Source organism: Pseudophryne corroboree, chromosome 2 (genome assembly GCF_028390025.1).
Source record: "Pseudophryne corroboree isolate aPseCor3 chromosome 2, aPseCor3.hap2, whole genome shotgun sequence".
In the NCBI taxonomy this organism is placed as follows: Eukaryota; Metazoa; Chordata; class Amphibia; order Anura; family Myobatrachidae; genus Pseudophryne; species Pseudophryne corroboree.
Window position 1 is genome coordinate 385,943,515 of NC_086445.1, and position 25,697 is coordinate 385,969,211.

Consider the following 25,697-nt stretch of genomic DNA (forward strand, 5'->3'; position numbering starts at 1 on the left):
AAGGACCGTGCCCAGTTTATGCCCATTAAAAGACGGCTGCGAGACCTCAACATTTCATACTCTATGCTGTTTCCCTCAAGGCTCCGAGTCGTGGCGGATGGGGAGACCAAGTTTTTCAACTCCCCTAGAGAGGCGGCCCAATGGCTGGACAGATATGCACCGGGAGCTCGGCAACTGGCTCCGGAGTGATCTCCTATGAAGACAGTCCGGTGCCTGGTCTACCGGAGGCTTGATCACGGTTCGGGGAGCCCCCTCTCTTTGCTCTTTGCATTGGTGGCTCAAGACTTGTACGGCCAAGCGGAGTTGGTTAGAGAGGTTGGAAGTTCAGTTTAGAATCTAGCCTTCCTAGCGCTTGGTAGTTAGCTGATTGTTCGGGATATAAGTATGCCGAAGTTTGGGGTGGTATACGGGGAGGGAATGGTTAATTGGGAAGCTGATAGTTGCGCTTCCTTTTGCTGTTTTTGGGGTTTTATTTTTTTCTTTAGTTTGTTATTTTTCTTATTCAAGTATTTACTGAGGCAAGGATGTTTCATATTCAGATGCTATGGCTTACAACGCAGGGCTTATATATGTCATGTTTTATGGGTATTGATAATGCTTATACTCAAAATGTATTTTGGGAGAGGTCCATCCGGGAGGTGTATAGAGCTTGTAGGGGGTCATGATTGATCTGAAAATTCTAGCATGGAATGTTCGAGGTCTGAATAATAATATCAAACGTTCTTTGATACTAAATATGATTAAGAAATATGACCCGGATATTGCATGCCTCAGTGAGACCCACTTGGAGGGACATAGGTTACTGTCCTTACGGCGGGCCTGGGTGGGCTGGGCATATCATGCCTCCCACTCCTCCTTTTCTAGGGGTGTCTCTGTTCTGATTAAGAAGACAGTGCAATTCGAGTTGATATCGATTAAAACTGACCCGTATGGAAGATATGTATTTATAGAGTGTAAGCTGAACTCCCAGCCCTATTACATCTTAGCAGTGTATGTCCCCCCTCCTTTCTCATATAATGTACTGCAACAAGCTGCGTCCTTCATAGCCCCCTCCCCTAATACCCCAGTGATTTGCGTGGGAGATTTTAATAACGTCCTGGATCTGTCTATGGACCGATGGCATTCCCCACAGGCTGCGATGGTGGGAGGTGGTCCTACCAAGTTTGCGGATTTTCTCAATAGTTTGCAATGGGTAGATGTGTGGCGACTTCGTCACCCTGCGGTTCGTCAGTTCTCCTGCTTCTCCAGCACTCATGGCTCCTTCTCCAGAATTGACCTGATGCTGGTGTCCCCCACCCTCGTCCCTAGGATAATTGACGTCCACTACGAGGCTCGAGGGGTCTCTGACCACTCCCCTCTGATGATGACTATCGCTGTGGACAGTCAGAGGGGGCACTCCTATTGGAAACTGCACCCCTCTTGGCTGACCCAGCTCGGGAACTGCGATGACTTGGAGACTCAATGGGAGGGGTACTTTGGCGACAATGTAGGGTCTGCCCCGGGTACAGTAGTTTGGGACTCGTTTAAGGCGTTCTTGAGAGGCTCATATATTGGACGAATAGCGGCTCATAAAATGGCCTCTAGGGAAAGAGAACAGGCCCTTGAAAAAGATGCTAGAGACCTAGAGTCCCAATATTTGTCTGACAGCGCCCCCGAGACAAAGACACGATGGCTGGTGGCTCAGTCAGTTTGGTTGGCCCACCTGTCTGATAGAAACTCTCGCTCCCTTCTTTTCAAAGCTACAAATGTATATATGCAGGCTGATAGGACGGGGGGCCTCCTGGCCCGCCTTGTACATTACGATCGGCCTGGGACCACGATCACTCAAATGTCCGGAGCGGATGGCTCCTTTGTTGACACCACTCCGGACATTGCGCTGTTATTCCGATCATACTTTTCTGAGGTTTATAATTCACAGTTGCAGCGCTCTACTTCTGATCTTTCGCGCTACGTGGGGGGCGTTCCGCTGCCTGCGCTCTCCTCCGAGGCCTGCGAGATGCTGGAGGCACCTTTGGCGCTTGAGGAGGTGACTGCGGCCATCGGTATGTCCCCTAATGGCAAGGCTCCGGGATGTGACGGAATTCCCTCCGAGGTGTACAAGAATCATATTGATTTTTTTGGCCCCAGGCTACATGCCCTGTACTTAGATATATTTGCCAGTAACGATCTCCCCCCCTCCATGTCAGAGGCAGTTATAATAGTGATCCCAAAACCCGGTAAAGACCCTAAATCTCTAGACTCCTATAGACCGATTTCCCTGATTCCCACCGACGCCAAGATCCTGGCAAAGATATTGGCAATACGGCTCAACACAGTGATATCCTCCCTCATTCACCCGGACCAGACTGGCTTCATGCCAGGAAAGTCCACGTCTATCAATTTACGTAGATTACATACCATTTTACAGCTCCCACACGAATCCCCTTCTGACTCGGCTGTGGTCTCGCTGGACGCGGCCAAGGCCTTTGACAGTATTGAGTGGGCTTATTTGTGGGAGGTCTTGGCTCGTATGGGATTTGGACCCAACTATATAAAATGGATTAAACTATTGTATCAACATCCGAGTGCCAGGATCTTGGTGAATGGCTATGTATCCCCATCTTTTCAATTGACCCGAGGTACTAGACAGGGTTGCCCTCTGTCCCCTACGCTGTTTGCCTTGGCCATTGAGCCCCTGGCATGCTTGATTAGATCGCACCCAGATATTGTGGGAATATGTACTGGATCACGTGAGGATAGGATAGCTCTCTATGCCGATGACATGTTGTTGTTTTTGCAGGATTACGCCAAGTCAATGCCCATCCTGCTGCGTGTGATAGAAAGCTTTGGAGATTATTCGGGCCTTAGAATTAACTGGCCTAAATCTTACATTATGCCAGTCATAGGCCCCCCTCCTGCTGTTTCCAGAATCCCCCTACCATTGAGATGGACGGTACAGTTTAAGTACCTTGGAATCCAAATAACTAACGACCCTTCTGATTTTGTCCCCCTGAATCTGGAACCGACCATGCAGTGGGTCATGGGCAAATCCAAGACTTGGCGTAAGCTTCCACTAACGGTCTCTGGCAGGGTTAATCTCATTAAAATGATTATACTGCCCAAACTCCTATATATCATTCTCCAATCCCCGGTATATATCTATCCAATATTTTTTAGAAAATTGAACAGCGTTCTGTCCTCACTGATCTGGGCTAATAAAAGACCTAGGATACAGCTAAATACCCTTACCAGACAGAGATCTGACGGCGGCCTGGCTCTACCTAACTTTCAGGTATATTACTTCGCTGCTCAGCTGACTCATATCACTATATGGGCACAGAACTCTGAGACTGACTCTTTGCATTGTGAGTTTATCCGCTGTTATTTTCCCCACCTCTCTCCTATGCAGGTGTTACTGAGTGGGAGCATAGCTAGGTTTCTTCCCCCTATCATTTTTCAGGCCCTAAAGATTTGGCGGGCCCTGAGAGACCTCTTGAGATATGACGACCTAGACCCGGATACCCCCTTGTGGTACTCTGACTGGCTCCCTGAACTGCATGCACTTGAGGGGCGGGAGGTGTGGGCCCCTAGATCGGTGATCTCTGTCTCTCAACTATATCTAGATAATACACTAAAATCCTTTCAACAACTGAGGGATGAGTTTGACCTGCCCAACTCCTACTTCTTCAGATACCTCCAGCTTCGTCATGCCCTCCAGACCCAATTTACTGAATCACCCCCGCGAATCCTCCCATTCCCCATCAAGACATTTGTGACCACTTTGGGTCAGGCTAGGATGGTCTCACTTGCGTATGGATATCTTCTTACCAAGCTCCATGAGGACCCTTTGACACGTCTCCGTGGAAAATGGGAGGAGGATTTGGGTCCAATAGATGAGGAGGACTGGGTCCTCGCTTTAGAATACCCTGCTAAGGTTACCAAATCCCTTAGATATCAGCAGATTCAATTCTTCATTTTACACAGAACATATATGACTCCAGCTAGGCTGGCTACATTCGGGACGGGTAGATCTAATCTCTGTCCTAAGTGTGGGGGGGCGGTGGGAACATACTGGCATCTAGTATGGGACTGCCCGAGGTTGAGGGTGTTCTGGTCGGGGGTCGGGTCAATTCTGGAGAGTACGGGAGTGCCTGGCGAACTGCTTACCCCACAATTCTGTATATTGGGAATGGGGTGCCTTGCTCCTGAGTCTGTTTCAATGGGTCTCTATGCTCTAAATGTATGTGCCTTGGCTAAGGTTTGCATTGCAAGACTGTGGATGGCCCCCAAAGGACCATTAATATCTGCACTTAGGGCCTTAATTAATGACACCATAACTAAGGAAAGATATGTCTACATGAAGCAAAACGCAACAGCTAAGTTTGAAAAAGTCTGGTCTCCATGGCTAGATTCTCCCCACTCTCATCCTGTTCCCCAGATACAGTAGACGCTGAAGTGCAAGCATGTCAATAAATTACTATGCCTGAAAGCGTACTGAGATGTGACGGTTGGGCCCTGCGAGCCCAAATACTTATATATGTGTATGAATAGTGGAGCTCTGAATCAGATTACTCCTTTTTAAATTGCCTTCCTTGCCCTTCTCTTTGGTTGTTTGTTAGTTTTTTATAAGTTTAGAATACGGGTTTAAATATAAAAAAATAATGAGGACTAATATAGTTGGGTGCGGATTTTGTAGACCATGAGACTCTGAACATTAGGAAATCCTTGTATACATCTTTATTGAAAATATTCTGATATCTCATTGATGTAAAATATGAGTAAAACATGGCTCTGACTCATGTGAATGTATGTAATGTTTGAGATATGATTATGTCCTGCAATGTCTGTACCTTTAATCTCCAGACTACTTAATAAAAATTACTTTATTAAAAAAAAAAGACATTTCTTCCTACTTTAAGCTACTAGGAATATTAAAGAATACAGATGTTCATGGAAGTTTAGATGATCCACACTTTCAAGCTTGCGAGTCCTTATTTTATACAGTGCTGGTTTTAAGGGTTTAATCCAACCTCTTCTCCTTTAACCAATCCAGCTGAGTGTATGCACTGTCAACATCCGTTCAGCTGGAGACGTGTTTTTGGCTAGAATTCTAGAAGAGGGGAATATTGTCTCTACATCTCCCACCTAGAATACGTCCAGATGATCTGCTCCAGGGACAGACTGCCCCTTCTAGCAAAAAATGGGCTTCAGAAAGTAGGCAGGCAGATCCTGGGGAAGCAGTCTCTCGGCTAACAATGGTTGCGCTTTATAGCTTAAACCTTTAGATGTAACAGAAGGGTATTGGTATATTTTCTTTATATAGTAGATGTTTTGCCTTTCAAAGCCTACAAGGTTAGGGCCCAAGCTACTTGAAGCAGCTTCTGATTCCATACTGGCCCACTTGATTACTGTAGATAAAGGACTTTTAGCACTACCTAGAGTCTCCAGTAATTGGTGGTCGAGCTTTTCGCCATACGACTCCGACTCTATGGAAGTCACTTCCCCGCACAGGTCGAGAGTATTTCCATAATGTCCCTTTAGTAACTCCAAGCTCTCTGTATTTTATGAAAAACGTTTCTTTACTTCATTGTTTCTGTACTGTATTATGTTTATTCTATCTGTTAAGCGCCTTGTGTCCTATTGGAGAGAGAGAGCGCTATATAAATAAAATAATTATTATTAGGAGTATAGAACAAGTAGAATTTGACTGCGCAAAACATCTACCCAATAAGCAAAATAAATTAGGGGTATATTTACTAAAATGCAGTTTTATCGAAGTGAAGATGTTGTCCATAGCAACCAATCAGTTTCTAGCAATTATCTTCTACAAGGTACTAGATAAATAGAATAAGTAGAATCTGATTAGTTGCGATGGGCAACATTTCCAATTCTATAACCCATACTTTAGTAAATATACCTTTTAGTTTCTCAACTGTTCAGTCAGTTGCACACATAGTTCATATATATACACAAAAGAGAGAAAATTACCCATAAAAAGCGTATATAAAACAATCAATATTTTCACGTATATATAATGGTTGTGTGACATAACAGCTAACTAACTGCAGACCAGTTGAAATGCTGGATAATGTCATGTGAGACACTAATTTATTTCGTACTTTGGGTAGACGTTTTGTGTCGGTAAATGCCACTGGTTCTGTATTGGTGTGGGCTACTGCACATTTCACTGGGATTCAATCAATTTACCGGCTGTCAAGATCCCGACATCAGGATACCGATGCCAGAATCCCGTTAGCCGACAATGCCGACAGCCGAAACCCCGACGTATAGGGGCTATTCCCAGTCGTGGGTGTCCACAACACCCATAGAGTGAGAATAGAACCTGTGGCAAGCCACCGAGCCCGCAAGGGGATTCTTAGCGGTATCCTCGTTACCGGTATTCTGGCGGGCGGGATGCCGCTGTCAGGATCTTGACGGCCGGCATCCCGACTGCCGGTACATAGTATGTATTCCTTTTTTGCTTTAACAGTACACTGCCTTTTTGCTTTAACAATACACAATAGTGCGATATTCATATTGCTGTCCGTGTCATCCTTGCGTTACATATCTAGGAATCGCTAGCCTAAAGCAACAGCATATTTTTTTACATTTATTTACACATGTTATTTATATTTTTGAATGGAGTAACAAACCTCAGGTCATTATTTGTGCCTGCTGGATCACATTGCTGTTTGTGGTTTTGCATAAATCACTAGTTATCACAATTCTAAAGTCTAGATCTATGTATTGGTAGAACGTGGTGTCAGCAGCAGCGTGTGCTGGAAAAACAAAAGTGTTTATTTTGGTCTGTTAATTGTTTAATTACAAAGTAAATCAACTGCTGTAACTGATGGCACCAAAGTTTTTGAATGCATCTATAGATATCAACATTTTTATTTCTATCATAGAATCATGATATAAATTGCTTTCTCCTGTAGTATACATTTATACCATTACATTACCTCACGCTTTCTTCATAGACAAATTAAATTTTATCTTGCCTGGCATGGTCGCATCAGATTCTACCACACCATCAAATGCTTTATCTGGGTATGCGGTTAGCATACTGCTCGTCGGGATCCCGGCTGTCAATATACCGACACCAGGATCCCGACAGGAGCACCATACCGCCGCCGGTATACTGGCAAGGTAGGCAATTTCCCTCTGTGGGTGTCCACGACGCCCATAGAGCTCGCCACTGAGCCCGCAAGGGGCTTCGCGCCCTGTTGGCATTCTACCGCTCGGGATGCCAATGTCGGGATATTGACATTCGGCATCCTGGGTGGCGGTAAATCATACCAAATCTCTTTATCTGACCTGGCCGCACAGGATGCGACCAGTCAGATAAACAGTGTTTGCAGCTGTAGAGAAGGGAATCTTTCCGCTGCTTCCGCTCTCAGATTCCCTGGAAGGTCCTTCTACCTCTCCGCACTCTCCCCCAGTGTTTGCCATACTGCTGATCGGTCAGTGCGCCCCACACAGGCAGCTGCAGATAATAGCTGCTGGGGTAATGTAAATTAACCCCCCCCCCTTCAAAGTTCCCCCTGTGTACCTGATGGCTGTCCAGGCTATTAATATTAAGGTTGCAGTGTTTTTGATGGTTGCAATGTTACGATGGTGTCATCCGATATTTAACAAAATTATGTTGCTTTTTTAAATGTGTATGTATGTGTGTGTGTGTGTGTGTATATATATATATATATATATATATATCTATCACACACACTGCTCAGAAAAGTAAAGGGAACACTAAAATAACACAGCCTAGATCTGAATGAATTAAATATTCTTATTAAATACTTTGTTCTTTACATAGTTGAATGTGCTGACAACAAAATCACAATAATTATCAATGGAAATCAAATTTATTAACCCATGGAGGTCTGGATTTGGAGTCACACTCAAAATTAAAGTGGAAAAACACACTACAGGCTGATCCAACTTTGATGTAATGTCCTTAAAACAAGTCAAAATGAGGCTCAGTAGTGTGTGTGGCCTCCACGTGCCTGTATGACCTCCCTACAACCCACACAAGTGGCTCAGGTAGTGCAGCTCATCCATGATGGCACATCAATGCGAGCTGTGGCAAGAAGGCTTGCTGTGTCTGTCAGCGTAGTGTTCAGAACATGGAGGCGCTACCAGGAGACAGGCCAGTACATCAGGAGATGTGGAGGAGGCCAACAACACAGCAGCCGCACCGCTACCTCCGCCATTGTGCAAGGAGGAACAGGAGGAGCACTGCCAGAGCCCTGCAAAATGACCTCCAGCAAGCCACAAATGTGCACATGTCTACTGAAACGATCAGAAACAGACTCCATGAGGGTGGTATGAGGACCTGACGTCCACAGGTGGGAGTTGTGCTTACAGCCCAACACCATGCAGGACATTTGGCATTTGCCAGAGAACACCAAGATTGGAAAATTCGCCACTGGCACCCTGTGCTCTTCACAGATGAAAGCAGGTTCTCACTGAGCACATGTGACAGACGTGACAGAGTCTGGAGACGCCAAGGAGAACGTTCTGCCTGCAACATCCTCCAGCATGACCGGTTTGGCAGTGGGTCAGTAATGGTGTGGGGTGGCATTTCTTTGGGGGGCCGCACAGCCCTCCATGTGCTCACCAGAGGTAGCCTGACTGCCATTAGGTACCGAGATGAGATCCTCACACCCCTTGTGAGACCATATGCTGGCGCAGTTGGCCCTGGGTTCCTCCTAATGCAAGACAATGCTAGACCTCATGTGGCTGGAGTGTCAGCAGTTCCTGCAAGACGAAGGCATTGATGCTATGGACTGGCCCGCCCGTTCCCCAGACCTGAATCCAATTGAGCACATCTGGGACATTGTCTCGCTCCATCCACCAACGCCATGTTGCACCACAGACTGTCCAGGAGTTGGCAGATGCTTTAGTCCAGGTCTGGGAGGAGATCCCTCAGGTGACCATCCGCCCCCTCATCAGGAGCATGCCCAGGCGTTGTAGGGAGGTCATACAGGCACGTGGAGGCCACACACACTACTGAGCCTCATTTTGACTTGTTTTAAGGACATTACATCAAAGTTGGATCAGCCTGTAGTGTGTTTTTCCACTTTAATTTGGAGTGTGACTCCAAATCCAGACCTCCATGGGTTAATAAATTTGATTTCCATTGATAATTTTTGTGTGATTTTGTTGTCGGCACATTCAACTATGTAAAGAACAAAGTATTTAATAAGAATATTTCATTCATTCAGATCTAGGATGTGTTATTTTAGTGCTCCCTTTATTTTTTTTTGAGCTGTGTAATAAATAAATATATATATATATATATATATATATATATATATATAGAGAAAAAGGGATAATCGGCACTCCTTTTAAGTATATAACTGCAACTTGCTCCGGTGCCCTGCTTGCAGATAGCAATGATAGGAAAACAATGGTAGCCGGCACTCGACGAGACTGAAATAATCACTTGACACAGCAGCTGCTTTAGTCAACGTTTCAGGATTTACTCCTTTTATCAAGACCAACAGCAAAACTGAAAATACAAAACTTAAATAGCTTACCTAACACCACGTGAAGATCGTTCACCTCCGCTCTCCGGGACATGCAGTGACGTCATCGGTGCGCGCCGGCGCCGGCGTCCTGCGTCCACAAGGGGAGGTGTAAGTGTGTGTTGTACCCATCACCATAGAAACACAGCTGTGGATTAAACGCATGTAGACAGTAAATACAATAAAGTATAAAGCGGGTAACAGGAGTCACAACTAACACGATATGGTCACTGATGAGTAACCTGGTCAATAATTGTCAGTGTAAATAACAATCGGATCAAGTATATACAGAAGAGAAAAACGGCAGGTGGCCATAGGCATATGATTTGTTGCCACGGTGTGGCACTGTCAGGCAGCACATGCCAAAAAGGTAAAAAGGTAAAAGGTAAGTAGACTGCCAAATAAGACAGCACTGGTCAGTGGGACAATAAGTCTCACTTAAAGTGACAGTGCCCCACAAAAATGCAACAAATCTAAACCTCATGAATCACAGAAAGCATGTAAACGACAGAATATCATTAAGCCCTAGTGGTTTAACTGTTTGTAACATGTAAATCCAATGTGCTTCTTTCTGCAATAAAATTTTACCCCGATCACCACCTCTTTTGGATTCTGGTACCCCATCAATGATTTTATAGCGAATTGATGCTAAATTATGATGGTGTTCCTTGAAATGGCGAGCGACCGGCTGGTCGGAGCCTTTTCCCTCCAAGGCAGCTCTGATACTAGAGCGATGGAGGGCAATCCTTTCTTTAAATTGGCGTATCGTTTTACCAATGTAGAGGAGTCCGCAGGGGCATTTAATATAGTAGATGACATAACGGCTGGAACACGTATAGGGAGCTTTGATCAGGTATTTTTTGCCTGATCTAGGATGATGGAAGAACTGTCCTATTTCAAGACAACTGCAAGTGGTGCAGCCCAAGCATCTATAGTTGCCCGGTTTACGTGTTAGAAAATGTGTAGTCGTAGATTTCTGGAAATTAGAAATGTCATTGTGAACAATAATGTCCTTGATATTCTTGCTCCTGCGGAATGCTGGAAGAATGGACGTCTCTTTAAAAGATGGCAGGGTTCTGTCCTTGGATACAATTGGCCATACCCGTTTTGCGGAGTTGACCATCTGGGCACTATTGGTACTAAAGTCCTGTGGCCAGACCACTCGGTCCCTGGGGTCCCTGCAAATTTTCTTGTTTAATAGGTCCACACGATTTTTAGACAGGACCTTTTCTTTCGCTTTTTTGAGAAGTTTCAAATTATACCCCCTCGCACGGAACTTGCGTATCATAGTATCAATCTGTGAGCTTGCATCCGTACTGTGGCTGCAGATGCGGAAAATCCTGAGAAATTGGGAATACGGTAAACCCCACTTCATTGCTGGGGGGTGATGACTGTTGGCGTGTAGGGTAGTGTTCCTATCAGTATCTTTGACATAAAGTGTCGTATGTAGACAGTGATTCCGGTCCTGTATAACTGTTACATCAAGGTAATGGATAGTGTCAAAACTTGAGGAAAACGTGAATTTGATGGATGTATCAAGCAAGTTCACTTGGTGCATAGCACTAGTGAATTCCTCTGCTGTACCCGACCACAGGATGAAAATATCATCGATGTAGCGAAGGTAAGATTTGATCTTATTTGACATCATAGGGTTAGTCAGGAAAAGGTCTTTTTCTACCTCACACATGAAAAGGTTGGCCAGGCTTGGAGCTACACAAGAACCCATTGCACACCCGGACTGTTGTTGGTACAGTTTACCATCAAAAATGAAGTAATTACGTTTCAAAGTGAGCCCCAACAGTTGGATAAAAAAATTGACATCCGGCCCAATGTAACTCTGGTTGCCAGTAATACAGCGCCTGATAGCCTCAACTCCCCGATGATGGGGAATGTTGGTGTACAGGCTAACGACGTCTACTGTGCACATGAGATATTTATCAGGCAATGGAGTAAGGGCCCGAATATGTGTCAAAAAAGCGGTGGTGTCTTTAAGACACGACGTTTGCTCACTCACTATTGGTTGGAGAAACATATCCAAATACTTGGATATAGTATAGTATAACGAGTCACGTGCCGCGATGATCGGGCGGCCGGGGGGGCATGTGGGGTTCTTGTGTAGCTTTGGAATCGTGTAAAGCACCGGAGTAACCGGCCAATCTTGGGTCAGCGCAATGTGTGTTTTAGAATCTATCACATTGCTATCGGCTGCTTCCTTCAGTATTGCATCTATTTCAGCCTTATATTTAACAGTCGGATCCTCAAGCAGCAGATGATACGTACGCGTGTCCGCAAGTTGAGTGTAGATCTCAGATTTATAGGCCCTGAGATCTTGTACTACGATCCCACCACCCTTATCCGCCGGGCGGATGACTACATCAGTGTATGTACCTAAAGATTTTAATGCTTTTTGTTCTGCAGCGGAAAGGTTCACGCCGTGCTTGAGGTCAGTGGACTGATTTTCCTCGTATATATTATTCATATAACTGATGAAGCACTTGATATTAGGGTTGTGGGAGACTGGATCGAAGGTAGAGGGTTTAAAAATTGCAGGAACATCAGAGGTCTGTTGTATACTGTCCGAGAAGTGTTCTTTCAGACGTAATCTGCGTCCAAACTTGTAGAGGTCAATTTTATTGCGGAAAGGATCAGGTTTATGTGTCGGGACATATGAAAGACCCTTATTCAAAACTGCAACTTCATCCTGAGTGAGGCTCCTGGATGACAGGTTAAAGACTAAGTTTTCTTGCTCGCCGTCCTTTTGGATTTGGCGCGCCCACTGTCCACCACGCCGGGTGTACCTCCTTTTTTGGAGTTTCGTTGGCCCCTGGTAGTGACACCCGCCGGTGGTTTTGAGAAGTTTTTTGACGGTTGGGCGCCTGCACATTCCGCTTCACTGGATGAAATTGCGCTTGAGTTCTCTGTGTCTCGGTTGAACTTTTTATGCCGTCTAAATCTTGGTTTTTGTTGTGAGCCGCTGGTACTGCGATTATATGCCCAGCTGTACACCAAATTTTCCTGATAGTCTCTATCAACCGTGTTCCGTTTGGCTTTTTTAAATTCAATGAGGTCCGTCCTATATTTGGACAGGTCTGCCGTGAGTTTATCGACCAATGTTCGTGATGTTTCCACGTGAATCAAATCGTCGTGTTTCAGTTCGAATGCGGCGATTTTTTCTTTGGCACAATTTAATTCCCGACGGGATTCCTCTATTACCAAGAGGATAAGATCGTACGAACACTTGTTCAATACAGCCGCCCACCGTCTGCAAAATTCAGGATTGTGGCGGCCAATCGTGGGGGTGTTGCGAATCCGAAAACCTCGTGGGATTTTTTTATCACGGTAATAATCTGATAAGGTCACACCATGAAAATAAAAGTCTATTTCACGTTTCTTAAGTTTGTCCAATTGAAGAAAGACTTGTTCTGCTGTGTCTCCCCCGCAAGAGTCCTGGAATTTGTCCGAAAACAGAATGGTGTCTGCCTCTGAATCGGTCAGGCTCAATGCCTCTCCGACAGGTAAAATAACATTGTGGAATCCAGGCACTACATCCGTGCTTGACATAATCCAACAGCTTTACCCGCAGGATAAAACCAGTGAAGGTCACCACAATTAATGAAAAAAGGCAAAGGGTGCCCTAATAACTCATACTAGGATGCAATCCGCTTGTATGGTAAATGTAGAGAAAAAGGGATAATCGGCACTCCTTTTAAGTATATAACTGCAACTTGCTCCGGTGCCCTGCTTGCAGATAGCAATGATAGGAAAACAATGGTAGCCGGCACTCGACGAGACTGAAATAATCACTTGACACAGCAGCTGCTTTAGTCAACGTTTCAGGATTTACTCCTTTTATCAAGACCAACAGCAAAACTGAAAATACAAAACTTAAATAGCTTACCTAACACCACGTGAAGATCGTTCACCTCCGCTCTCCGGGACATGCAGTGACGTCATCGGTGCGCGCCGGCGCCGGCGTCCTGCGTCCACAAGGGGAGGTGTAAGTGTGTGTTGTACCCATCACCATAGAAACACAGCTGTGGATTAAACGCATGTAGACAGTTTTGTATTTTCAGTTTTGCTGTTGGTCTTGATAAAAGGAGTAAATCCTGAAACGTTGACTAAAGCAGCTGCTGTGTCAAGTGATTATTTCAGTCTCGTCGAGTGCCGGCTACCATTGTTTTCCTATCATTGCTATCTGCAAGCAGGGCACCGGAGCAAGTTGCAGTTATATACTTAAAAGGAGTGCCGATTATCCCTTTTTCTCTACATTTACCATACAAGCGGATTGCATCCTAGTATGAGTTATTAGGGCACCCTTTGCCTTTTTTCATTAATTGTGGTGACCTTCACTGGTTTTATCCTGCGGGTAAAGCTGTTGGATTATGTCAAGCACGGATGTAGTGCCTGGATTCCACAATGTTATTTTACCTGTCGGAGAGGCATTGAGCCTGACCGATTCAGAGGCAGACACCATTCTGTTTTCGGACAAATTCCAGGACTCTTGCGGGGGAGACACAGCAGAACAAGTCTTTCTTCAATTGGACAAACTTAAGAAACGTGAAATAGACTTTTATTTTCATGGTGTGACCTTATCAGATTATTACCGTGATAAAAAAATCCCACGAGGTTTTCGGATTCGCAACACCCCCACGATTGGCCGCCACAATCCTGAATTTTGCAGACGGTGGGCGGCTGTATTGAACAAGTGTTCGTACGATCTTATCCTCTTGGTAATAGAGGAATCCCGTCGGGAATTAAATTGTGCCAAAGAAAAAATCGCCGCATTCGAACTGAAACACGACGATTTGATTCACGTGGAAACATCACGAACATTGGTCGATAAACTCACGGCAGACCTGTCCAAATATAGGACGGACCTCATTGAATTTAAAAAAGCCAAACGGAACACGGTTGATAGAGACTATCAGGAAAATTTGGTGTACAGCTGGGCATATAATCGCAGTACCAGCGGCTCACAACAAAAACCAAGATTTAGACGGCATAAAAAGTTCAACCGAGACACAGAGAACTCAAGCGCAATTTCATCCAGTGAAGCGGAATGTGCAGGCGCCCAACCGTCAAAAAACTTCTCAAAACCACCGGCGGGTGTCACTACCAGGGGCCAACGAAACTCCAAAAAAGGAGGTACACCCGGCGTGGTGGACAGTGGGCGCGCCAAATCCAAAAGGACGGCGAGCAAGAAAACTTAGTCTTTAACCTGTCATCCAGGAGCCTCACTCAGGATGAAGTTGCAGTTTTGAATAAGGGTCTTTCATATGTCCCGACACATAAACCTGATCCTTTCCGCAATAAAATTGACCTCTACAAGTTTGGACGCAGATTACGTCTGAAAGAACACTTCTCGGACAGTATACAACAGACCTCTGATGTTCCTGCAATTTTTAAACCCTCTACCTTCGATCCAGTCTCCCACAACCCTAATATCAAGTGCTTCATCAGTTATATGAATAATATATACGAGGAAAATCAGTCCACTGACCTCAAGCACGGCGTGAACCTTTCCGCTGCAGAACAAAAAGCATTAAAATCTTTAGGTACATACACTGATGTAGTCATCCGCCCGGCGGATAAGGGTGGTGGGATCGTAGTACAAGATCTCAGGGCCTATAAATCTGAGATCTACACTCAACTTGCGGACACGCGTACGTATCATCTGCTGCTTGAGGATCCGACTGTTAAATATAAGGCTGAAATAGATGCAATACTGAAGGAAGCAGCCGATAGCAATGTGATAGATTCTAAAACACACATTGCGCTGACCCAAGATTGGCCGGTTACTCCGGTGCTTTACACGATTCCAAAGCTACACAAGAACCCCACATGCCCCCCCGGCCGCCCGATCATCGCGGCACGTGACTCGTTATACTATACTATATCCAAGTATTTGGATATGTTTCTCCAACCAATAGTGAGTGAGCAAACGTCGTGTCTTAAAGACACCACCGCTTTTTTGACACATATTCGGGCCCTTACTCCATTGCCTGATAAATATCTCATGTGCACAGTAGACGTCGTTAGCCTGTACACCAACATTCCCCATCATCGGGGAGTTGAGGCTATCAGGCGCTGTATTACTGGCAACCAGAGTTACATTGGGCCGGATGTCAATTTTTTTATCCAACTGTTGGGGCTCACTTTGAAACGTAATTACTTCATTTTTGATGGTAAACTGTACCAACAACAGTCCGGGTGTGCAATGGGTTCTTGTGTAGCTCCAAGCCTGGCCAACCTTTTCATGTGTGAGGTAGAAAAAGACCTTTTCCTGACTAACCCTATGATGTCAAATAAGATCAAATCTTACCTTCGCTACATCGATGATATTTTCATCCTGTGGTCGGGTACAGCAGAGGAATTCACTAGTGCTATGCACCAAGTGAACTTGCTTGATACATCCATCAAATTCACGTTTTCCTCAAGTTTTGACACTATCCATTACCTTGATGTAACAGTTATACAGGACCGGAATCACTGTCTACATACGACACTTTATGTCAAAGATACTGATAGGAACACTACCCTACACGCCAACAGTCATCACCCCCCAGCAATGAAGTGGGGTTTACCGTATTCCCAATTTCTCAGGATTTTCCGCATCTGCAGCGACAGTACGGATGCAAGCTCACAGATTGATACTATGATACGCAAGTTCCGTGCGAGGGGGTATAATTTGAAACTTCTCAAAAAAGCGAAAGAAAAGGTCCTGTCTAAAAATCGTGTGGACCTATTAAACAAGAAAATTTGCAGGGACCCCAGGGACCGAGTGGTCTGGCCACAGGACTTTAGTACCAATAGTGCCCAGATGGTCAACTCCGCAAAACGGGTATGGCCAATTGTATCCAAGGACAGAACCCTGCCATCTTTTAAAGAGACGTCCATTCTTCCAGCATTCCGCAGGAGCAAGAATATCAAGGACATTATTGTTCACAATGACATTTCTAATTTCCAGAAATCTACGACTACACATTTTCTAACACGTAAACCGGGCAACTATAGATGCTTGGGCTGCACCACTTGCAGTTGTCTTGAAATAGGACAGTTCTTCCATCATCCTAGATCAGGCAAAAAATACCTGATCAAAGCTCCCTATACGTGTTCCAGCCGTTATGTCATCTACTATATTAAATGCCCCTGCGGACTCCTCTACATTGGTAAAACGATACGCCAATTTAAAGAAAGGATTGCCCTCCATCGCTCTAGTATCAGAGCTGCCTTGGAGGGAAAAGGCTCCGACCAGCCGGTCGCTCGCCATTTCAAGGAACACCATCATAATTTAGCATCAATTCGCTATAAAATCATTGATGGGGTACCAGAATCCAAAAGAGGTGGTGATCGGGGTAAAATTTTATTGCAGAAAGAAGCACATTGGATTTACATGTTACAAACAGTTAAACCACTAGGGCTTAATGATATTCTGTCGTTTACATGCTTTCTGTGATTCATGAGGTTTAGATTTGTTGCATTTTTGTGGGGCACTGTCACTTTAAGTGAGACTTATTGTCCCACTGACCAGTGCTGTCTTATTTGGCAGTCTACTTACCTTTTACCTTTTTACCTTTTTGGCATGTGCTGCCTGACAGTGCCACACCGTGGCAACAAATCATATGCCTATGGCCACCTGCCGTTTTTCTCTTCTGTATATACTTGATCCGATTGTTATTTACACTGACAATTATTGACCAGGTTACTCATCAGTGACCATATCGTGTTAGTTGTGACTCCTGTTACCCGCTTTATACTTTATTGTATTTACTGTCTACATGCGTTTAATCCACAGCTGTGTTTCTATGGTGATGGGTACAACACACACTTACACCTCCCCTTGTGGACGCAGGACGCCGGCGCCGGCGCGCACCGATGACGTCACTGCATGTCCCGGAGAGCGGAGGTGAACGATCTTCACGTGGTGTTAGGTAAGCTATTTAAGTTTTGTATTTTCAGTTTTGCTGTTGGTCTTGATAAAAGGAGTAAATCCTGAAACGTTGACTAAAGCAGCTGCTGTGTCAAGTGATGATTTCAGTCTCGTCGAGTGCCGGCTACCATTGTTTTCCTATATATATATATATATATAATTTTGTTAAATAAAATAATTTTGTATGAGATACATGTTCTTCGCCTAATTCTCTCAAAAAACAAAAACCTGACAATTTCTGAGTGGTTTTTGCCAAAAAAAAAAAAATCTCCATCCACTTTATGGATCCAGTACTATAAGGTTTACAACAAAATATGCAATAAAGAAATGAGTGGCTAAAGTAGAAACTGAAAAGCTAATAGCAAAGCAAAGTAAATCAAACCCCATTTAAAAAAAAAAATATATAAGCAGCAAAAGATTAAAGAAGTAGAGTATAGGCCCTTTAAAGGAAAAACTGGGAGTCTTAATCAAAAATGATAATGAGCGGATAAATTAAACAATTTTTTGTCATCGGTATTTACAATAGAGGACCAGATGCATGAACTAAAGGGGGGTACTCACGGGAGAGATGTGTGCTGAGCGATCTTAACACAGACCGCTCAGCACACATCTCTCACCCCGCTCAGCACAGCGCGATGTGCTGAGCGAGGGGGAAAGCCGACGGGGGGCCGCTCACTTCACACAACGGTGAAGTGAACGACCCGCTAGATTGAGCCTGCATGCAGCTCAATCTAGCATCGGCGATAGCGATGCGCGGGGCCGCGCATCCCTATCGCTGGGGGGCATACACACGGCAGATCCGTGCTTAAAATCTAAGCAATCTAGCAAGATTGCTTAGATTTTAAGCACGGATCTCTCCGTGTGTACCCCCCTTAACACCCAACCTCATTAAGGATAATGTCCCACTGCTAACTGTTCCCAAAGACTGGCGTATAGCGGAAGTAGTGCCGATCTTCAGAAAGGGAAGTAAAGCTGAACCAGGCAATTATAGACCAGTTAGTCTTACATCTATAGTGGGGAAAGTGCTGGAAAGCATTCTAAGGGATAGGGTACAGAAGATCCTTGAAGCCAAAAGATTATTACAGGTTGAGTATCCCTTATCCAAAATGCTTGAGACCAGAGGTATTTTGGATATCGGATTTTTCCGTATTTTGGAATAATTGCATACCATAATGAGATATCATGGTGATGGGTCCTAGGTCTAAGCACAGAATGCATTTATGTTTCATATACACCTTATACACACAGCCTGAAGGTTATTTTAGCCAGTATTTTTTATAACTTGGTGCATTAAACAAAGTGTGTCTACATTCACACAATTCATTAATGTTTCATATACACCTTATACACACAGCCTGAAGGTCATTTAATACAATATTTTTAATAACTTTGTGTATTAAACAAAGTTTGTGTACATTGAGCCATCAAAAAACAAAGGTTTCACTATCTCGCTCTCACTCAACAAATTCCGTATTTCGGAATATTCCGTATTTCGGAATATTTGGATATGGGATACTCAACCTGTATTAGGAACCAACATGGATTTGTGAAGGACAGATCATGTCAGGCAAACTTGCTAGGCTTTTATGAAACAGTGCGAACCTTGATCAGGGTAAGGTGGTGGATGTAATCTTTTTAGACTTTGCTAAGGCTTTCGACACAATGCCACACATGAGACTTAGCTATAAGTTACAAAAACTGGGGCTAGGGAGCACAATATGCACTTGGGTTAGAAATTGGTTAGATAATAGGGAGCAGCGCGTTGTGGTAAATGGAACTTTTTCAAATTGGACTGAAGTACTAAGTGGTGTGCCACAATGGTCTGTACTTGGACCACTTTTGTTCAACATTTTCATTAACGATCTAGCAGAAGGTCTAGAGAGTATGGTGTCAATTATTGCAGATGATACCAAACTATGGGGTCGATTCAATTCAGCAACAGTTGAATAGCACCGGGAATTAGCTCCCGGCGCTATTCAATACAGCGACTAGTTACCCATAATTGTCGGGAATTCTTCTCTCATCCCCAGGGAGTGAGAGAAGAAAACCGACAAAAGGTCTGCCGCGCGGCCGGCGCAAGGCTGATTCTGTCGGGAATCAGCGTCGCCGCGGGTAGTTAAGTCGGAGAATGCCCGTTCTCCCGACAAAACAACCTGTTAAGTCCGCGAGAACGGTCATTCGCCGACGTAACTTTAGCTGAATTGAATAGCGTCGGGAGCTAATTCCCGGCGCTATTCAACTGTCGCTGAATTGAATCGATCCCTATGTAAGGTTATAAATTCAGAGGGAGATGCTGAGTCTCTCCAGAATGATTTATTCAAACTTGAGTCATGGGCAGCAAAATGGAGAATGAGTTTCAATACAAACAAGTGCAAGGTAATGCACTTTGGTAGCAAGAACAAAAATAACACCTACATACTAAATGGGGTGGTGTTAGGGGACTCCGTACTGGAAAAAGACTTAGGTGTTCACATATATAACAAACTTAGCAGCAGCACCCAATGTAGAATAGCAGCAAAAAAGGCAAACAAGGTACTAGCATGCATAAAGAGTGGTATTGATGCAAGGGATGAATGTGTTATACTCCCACTTTATAAATCCCTAGTGAGGCCCCATCTGGAATACTGCGTGCAATTTTGGGCACCCTACTACAAAAAGGATATCCTGGAACTAGAAAAGGTTCAGAGACGGGCGACCAAACTAATTAAGGGGATGGAGACACTGGAATACCAGGAAAGACTTGCAAGGCCTGGCATGTTCACAGTGGAAAAAAGGAGATTAAGAGGAGACATGATCAACATTTATAAATATTTAAGGGACAATACACAGAGCTTGCGGGGGATCTGTTTTTGGTAAGATCAACACAAAAGACACGTGGACACCCACTTAGGTTAGAGGAGAGGAGATTCCGCACACAGATGCGAAAAGGTTTTTTCACAGTAAGGACAATACGAGTTTGGAATTCCCTGCCTGAGAGAGTAGTAATGGCAGACTCGGTCAATACTTTTAAGAATGGGCTAGATAAATTTCTGATGGATAAGGATATACAGGGTTATGGAGGATAGATCACGTACTATAGTTACAATAAAATGAGGAAATACAACACAACGGCCGACTTTATCAAACAATTAAAACCAGTCCTGAAAATGATACAGGGTAGGAGAACATAAATAGGTTGAACTCGATGGACAAATTATCTTTTTTCAACCTCATAAACTCTGTTTATCATCACCCAAGGCTTAGTAAATAGACCCCTAAGTAACGCTCAACCTCAGTGGAGAGTTGTATTCGTTTATCTGTTATATTCCTGCTAAAGTCTGTAAAGGAGCTAACGGGAGGTGGTATGTTGGGAACATAGTCTTGCATGCCTCAGTTCTGAATGTTAAATTACCCAGTTATCTGCAAATCAATTGTGAGCACACTATAACCTCCAATCATGATCAACTTCTGATAACCTGATTTGATGCCTGCCAAGATTGGTGGGGGTATGGGGAGTAATTGTTGATATAGATCTATTCAGTTGGGACAGAGGGCAGTAACTACCCATGTTTAGGGAGTATAGGCTTGGTCGTTGTCAGATTTATCAGAACTAGCTTGCTTTAACATACTGCTCTAGTGTTCCCGCCAGGATTTCGTGCAGGGGCTGCGGGGTATTCTGTAAGCGTGTAAGCAAAAAGGGGACACGGCCATATGAGGAGGGGCCACGTCACTTTTGTGGCGCTCTGGGCCCCTCTATCACTAATGCGGTGTGCCCGAGCCGTCGGCGTCACTAATGGGGGTGTGTAGGTGCTGGGATCCTTTTCACGTGACTAGATTTGTACCGCACGGCATCTATTCACGTAGCGGCACGGCAGGCTATTTTAGCAGGTCACCGCTAAAGGAAAGGGGGCACTTTTTGCCCTTTAAAACCGGTCAGGGCGTGGTGCCCTGCTAAAGCAACCTAGTGTGAACACTACTGCTCTCCTCTGTCCTCTTAATTGGGTTGGGTATGATATGTTGACCATGTTGATGGTCATTATGTAGACAGCGATGAAATGTCGATTTATTAGAATGTCAACATATTGATCCTGGGGGCCTAGCGATGACTTACCTTCTCCTGGCAACTGACATCTTCCGGATCCTGGTGGTTATGTGACTGTCACTTCTGGGTCAGATCTGTGATCCTCTGCTGTTTGGGTTAGTATTTCTCCATTATTCCTAACCTTCCTCCGCCCACAGCCTAACGCTAATGTCGAGATTCTGACAATGTCCACATTTCAGCTGACAAAAAAAAAAAAGTTAAGTTCCTTTCAAAAGTTATCCTGGATAAAAATGTGGTGCCCCAATACTTTTAGCAACGCTTAAGCTTATTAGATCATCCATTATGTATTCTGTGATGAATCCAAGTGAATTATTGTCAGTTTTTAATTGGAAAGGAAAGATGACTCTTTGTTCGGGGCAAGCGGCAAGAAAAGTCTAAAAGATTTCTTGTGATGGGTGAATACTACTAATTTGAACATATGGCCCTATACAGTATGTCTTAGTGAAAAGGAAACATTTATACCAAGAATTATTTGTTATACTTCACCGCGATAAAGAGACCACACAATCAGGTTAAGTAAATACAGGTTGAGTATCCCTTATCCAAAATGCTTGGGACCAGAGGTATTTTGGATATCGGATTTTTCCGTATTTTGGAATAATTGCATACCATAATGAGATATCATGGTGATGGGACCTAAATCTAAGCATAGAATGCATTTATGTTTCATATACACCTTATACACACAGCCTGAAGGTAATTTTAGCCAATATTGTTTATAACTTTGTGCATTAAACAAAGTGTGTCTACATTCACACAATTCATTTATGTTTCATATACACCTTATACACACAGCCTGAAGGTCATTTAATACAATATTTGTAATAACTTTGTGTATTAAACAAAGTTTGTGTACATTGAACCATCAAAAAACAAAGGTTTCACTATCTCACTCTCACTCAAAAATGTCTGTATTTTGGAATATTCCGTATTTCGGAATATTTGGATATGGGATACTCAACCTGTATCACTTTTAGATCTATGCTGGGATATAGTGATCCAAGCTATTATTAGGTAGAACTGTCCTGAACACACAGTGAAACAGTTAGTTTATTAGTAAAATAAAAAACAATAAACAACAAAATGATGCCACTCTTTATTTCTCTAACGTCCTAAGTGGATGCTGGGGACTCCGTAAGGACCATGGGGATTAGCGGCTCCGCAGGAGACTGGGCACAACTATAAAGAAAGCTTTTAGACTACTGGTGTGCACTGGCTCCTCCCACTAAGACCCTCCTCCAGACTTCTGTTAGATTCTTGTGCCCGGCTGAGCTGGATGCACACTAGGGGCTCTCCTGAGCACCTAGAAAGAAAGTATATTTAGGTTTTTTATTTTACAGTGAGATCTGCTGGCAACAGACTCACTGCAGCGAGGGACTAAGGGGAGAAGAAGCGAACCTACCTAACAGGTGGTAGTTTGGGCTTCTTAGGCTACTGGACACCATTAGCTCCAGAGGGATCGACCGCAGGACCCGACCTTGGTGTTCGTTCCCGGAGCCGCGCCGCCGTCCCCCTTACAGAGCCAGAAGCACGAAGAGGTCCGGAAAATCGGCGGCAGAAGACTTCGGTCTTCACCAAGGTAGCGCACAGCACTGCAGCTGTGCGCCATTGCTCCTCAGGTACACCTCACACTTCGGTCACTGATAGGTGCAGGGCGCTGGGGGGGGGGGGGGGCGCCCTGAGGGCAATATATGACACCTTGGCTGGCAAATATACATCATATATAGTCCTAGAGGCTATATAGATGTAAAATTACCCCTGCCAGTATTCCAGAAAAAGCGGGAGAAAGTCAGCCGAAAAGGGGGCGGGGCTTCTCCCTCAGCACACTGGCGCCATTTTTCCCTCACAGCTCCGCTGGAAGGAAGCTCCCTGGCTCTCCCCTGCAGTCTGAATACTACAGAAGGGTAAAAAAGAGAGGGGGGGCACTAAATTTAGGTGCAGTATAGATATATAAAAAAGCAGCTATAAGGGAAAACACTCATTGATAGTGGGATCCCAGTGTTATATAGCGCTCTGGTGTGTGCTGGCATACTCTCTCTCTGTCTCTCCAAAGGGCTTTGTGGGGTCCTGTCCTCTGTCAGAGCATTCCCTGTGTGTTTGCGGTGTGTCGGTACGGCTGTGTCGACATGTTTGATGAGGAGGCTTATGTGGAGGCGGAGCAGATGCCTGTAAATGTGATGTCACCCCCTGCGGGGTCGACACCTGAGTGGATGGTGCTGTGGAAGGAATTACGTGATAGTGTCGACTCCTTACATAAAAGGTTTGACGACATACCAAATGTGGGACAGCCGGCTTCTCAGCCTGTGTCTGCCCAGGCGTCTCAAAAGCCTTCAGGGGCTCTAAAACGCCCGCTACCTCAGATGGTTGACACAGATGTCGACACGGATACTGACTCCAGTGTCGACGACGAGGAGACTAATGTAACTTCCAGTAGGGCCACACGTTACATGATTGAGGCAATGAAAAATGTGTTGCACATTTCTGATGTTACCCCCGGTACCACAAAAAAGGGTATAATGTTTGGAGAGAAAAATCTACCAGTAGCTTTTCCTCCATCTGAAGAGTTAAATGAAGTGTGTGAAGAAGCGTGGGCTACCCCTGATAAAAAGCTGGTAATTTCTAAGAGGTTACTAATGGCGTACCCTTTCCCGCCAGAGGATAGGTCACGCTGGGAAACATCCCCTAGGGTGGATAAAGCGCTCACACGCTTGTCAAAAAAGGTGGCACTACCGTCTCCGGATACGGCCGCCCTGAAGGAATCTGCTGATAGAAAGCAGGAGGCTATCCTGAAATCTATATATACACACACAGGTGTTATATTGAGACCGGCTATAGCTTCAGCCTGGATGTGCAGTGCTGCTGCTGTGTGGTCAGATTCCCTGTCAGAAAATATAGATACCCTAGACAGGGACACTATTTTGCAAAACGTAGAGCATATAAAAGACGCACTTTTATACATAAGGGATGCACAGAGGGATATTTGCCGGCTGGCATCCAAAATTAGTGCAATGTCCATTTCTGCCAGGAGAGGGTTATGAACTCGGCAGTGGACAGGTGATGCAGATTCCAAACGACACATGGAAGTTCTGCCTTATAAGGGTGAGGAATTGTTCGGGGATGGTCTCTCGGACCTCGTTTCCACAGCAACAGCTGGGAAGTCTACATTTTTACCCCATGTTCCCTCACAACCAAAGAAAGCACCGTATTATCAGGTACAGTCCTTTCGGCCCAATAGGGGCAAGCGGGTTAAAGGCGCGTCCTTTCTGCCCAGAGGCAGAGGTAGGGGAAAGAAGCTGCAGCATACAGCCAGTTCCCAGGAGCAAAAGTCCTCCCCCGCTTCCTCTAAGTCCACAGCATGACGCTGGGGCTTCACAGGCGGAGCCAGGTACGGTGGGGGCCCGTCTCAAAAATTTCAGCAATCAGTGGGCTCGCTCACGGGTGGATCCCTGGATCCTTCAAGTAGTATCTCAGGGGTACAAACTGGAATTCGAGACGTCTCCCCCCCGCCGTTTCCTCAAATCTGCCTTGCCAACCACTCCCTCAGGCAGGGAGGCAGTGTTACAGGCAATTCAAAAGCTGTATTCACAACAAGTGATAGTAAAGGTGCCCCTACTTCGACAAGGAAGGGGTTACTATTCCACAATGTTTGTGGTACCGAAACCGGACGGTTCGGTGAGACCCATTTTAAATTTGAAATCCTTGAACACATATATAAAAAAATTCAAGTTCAAGATGGAATCGCTCAGGGTGGTTATTGCAAGCCTGGACGAGGGGGATTACATGGTATCGCTGGACATCAAGGATGCTTACCTACATGTCCCCATTTACCATCCTCACCAGGAGTACCTCAGGTTTGTGGTACAAGATTATCATTACCAATTCCAGACGTTGCCGTTCGGTCTCCCCACGGCTCCGAGGGTCTTTACCAAGGTAATGGCGGAAATGATGATACTCCTTCGAAAGAAGGGAGTTTTAATTATCCCGTACTTGGACGATCTCCTGATAAAGGCGAGGTCCAGAGAGCAGTTGTTGGTAGGGATAGCACTATCTCGGGAAGTGCTACAACAGCACGGCTGGATTCTAAACATTCCAAAGTCACAGCTGGTCCCTACGACACGCCTGCTGTTCCTAGGGATGGTTCTGGACACAGAACAGAGAAAAGTGTTTCTCCCGGAGG

General features: G+C 44.8%; 1 protein-coding gene across 6 annotated transcripts in view; it reads left to right on the forward strand.

Moving 5' to 3' along the window:
• Positions 1-25,697, forward strand: part of CYFIP1 (cytoplasmic FMR1 interacting protein 1) — a 414,017-nt gene that overhangs the window by 54,332 nt on the left and 333,988 nt on the right. The window contains exon 1 of one of the 6 annotated variants that reach the window (XM_063953276.1): positions 17,357-17,440. The exons of 4 other annotated variants lie outside the window; for them this stretch is intronic. In XM_063953276.1, the coding sequence (XP_063809346.1) occupies positions 17,385-17,440 (56 nt within the window). In that variant the 5' untranslated portion in view covers positions 17,357-17,384. Of the gene's footprint in view, positions 1-17,356; positions 17,441-25,697 lie in introns of those variants that run through there. One more of the 6 variants, XM_063953275.1, reaches the window with a different exon arrangement.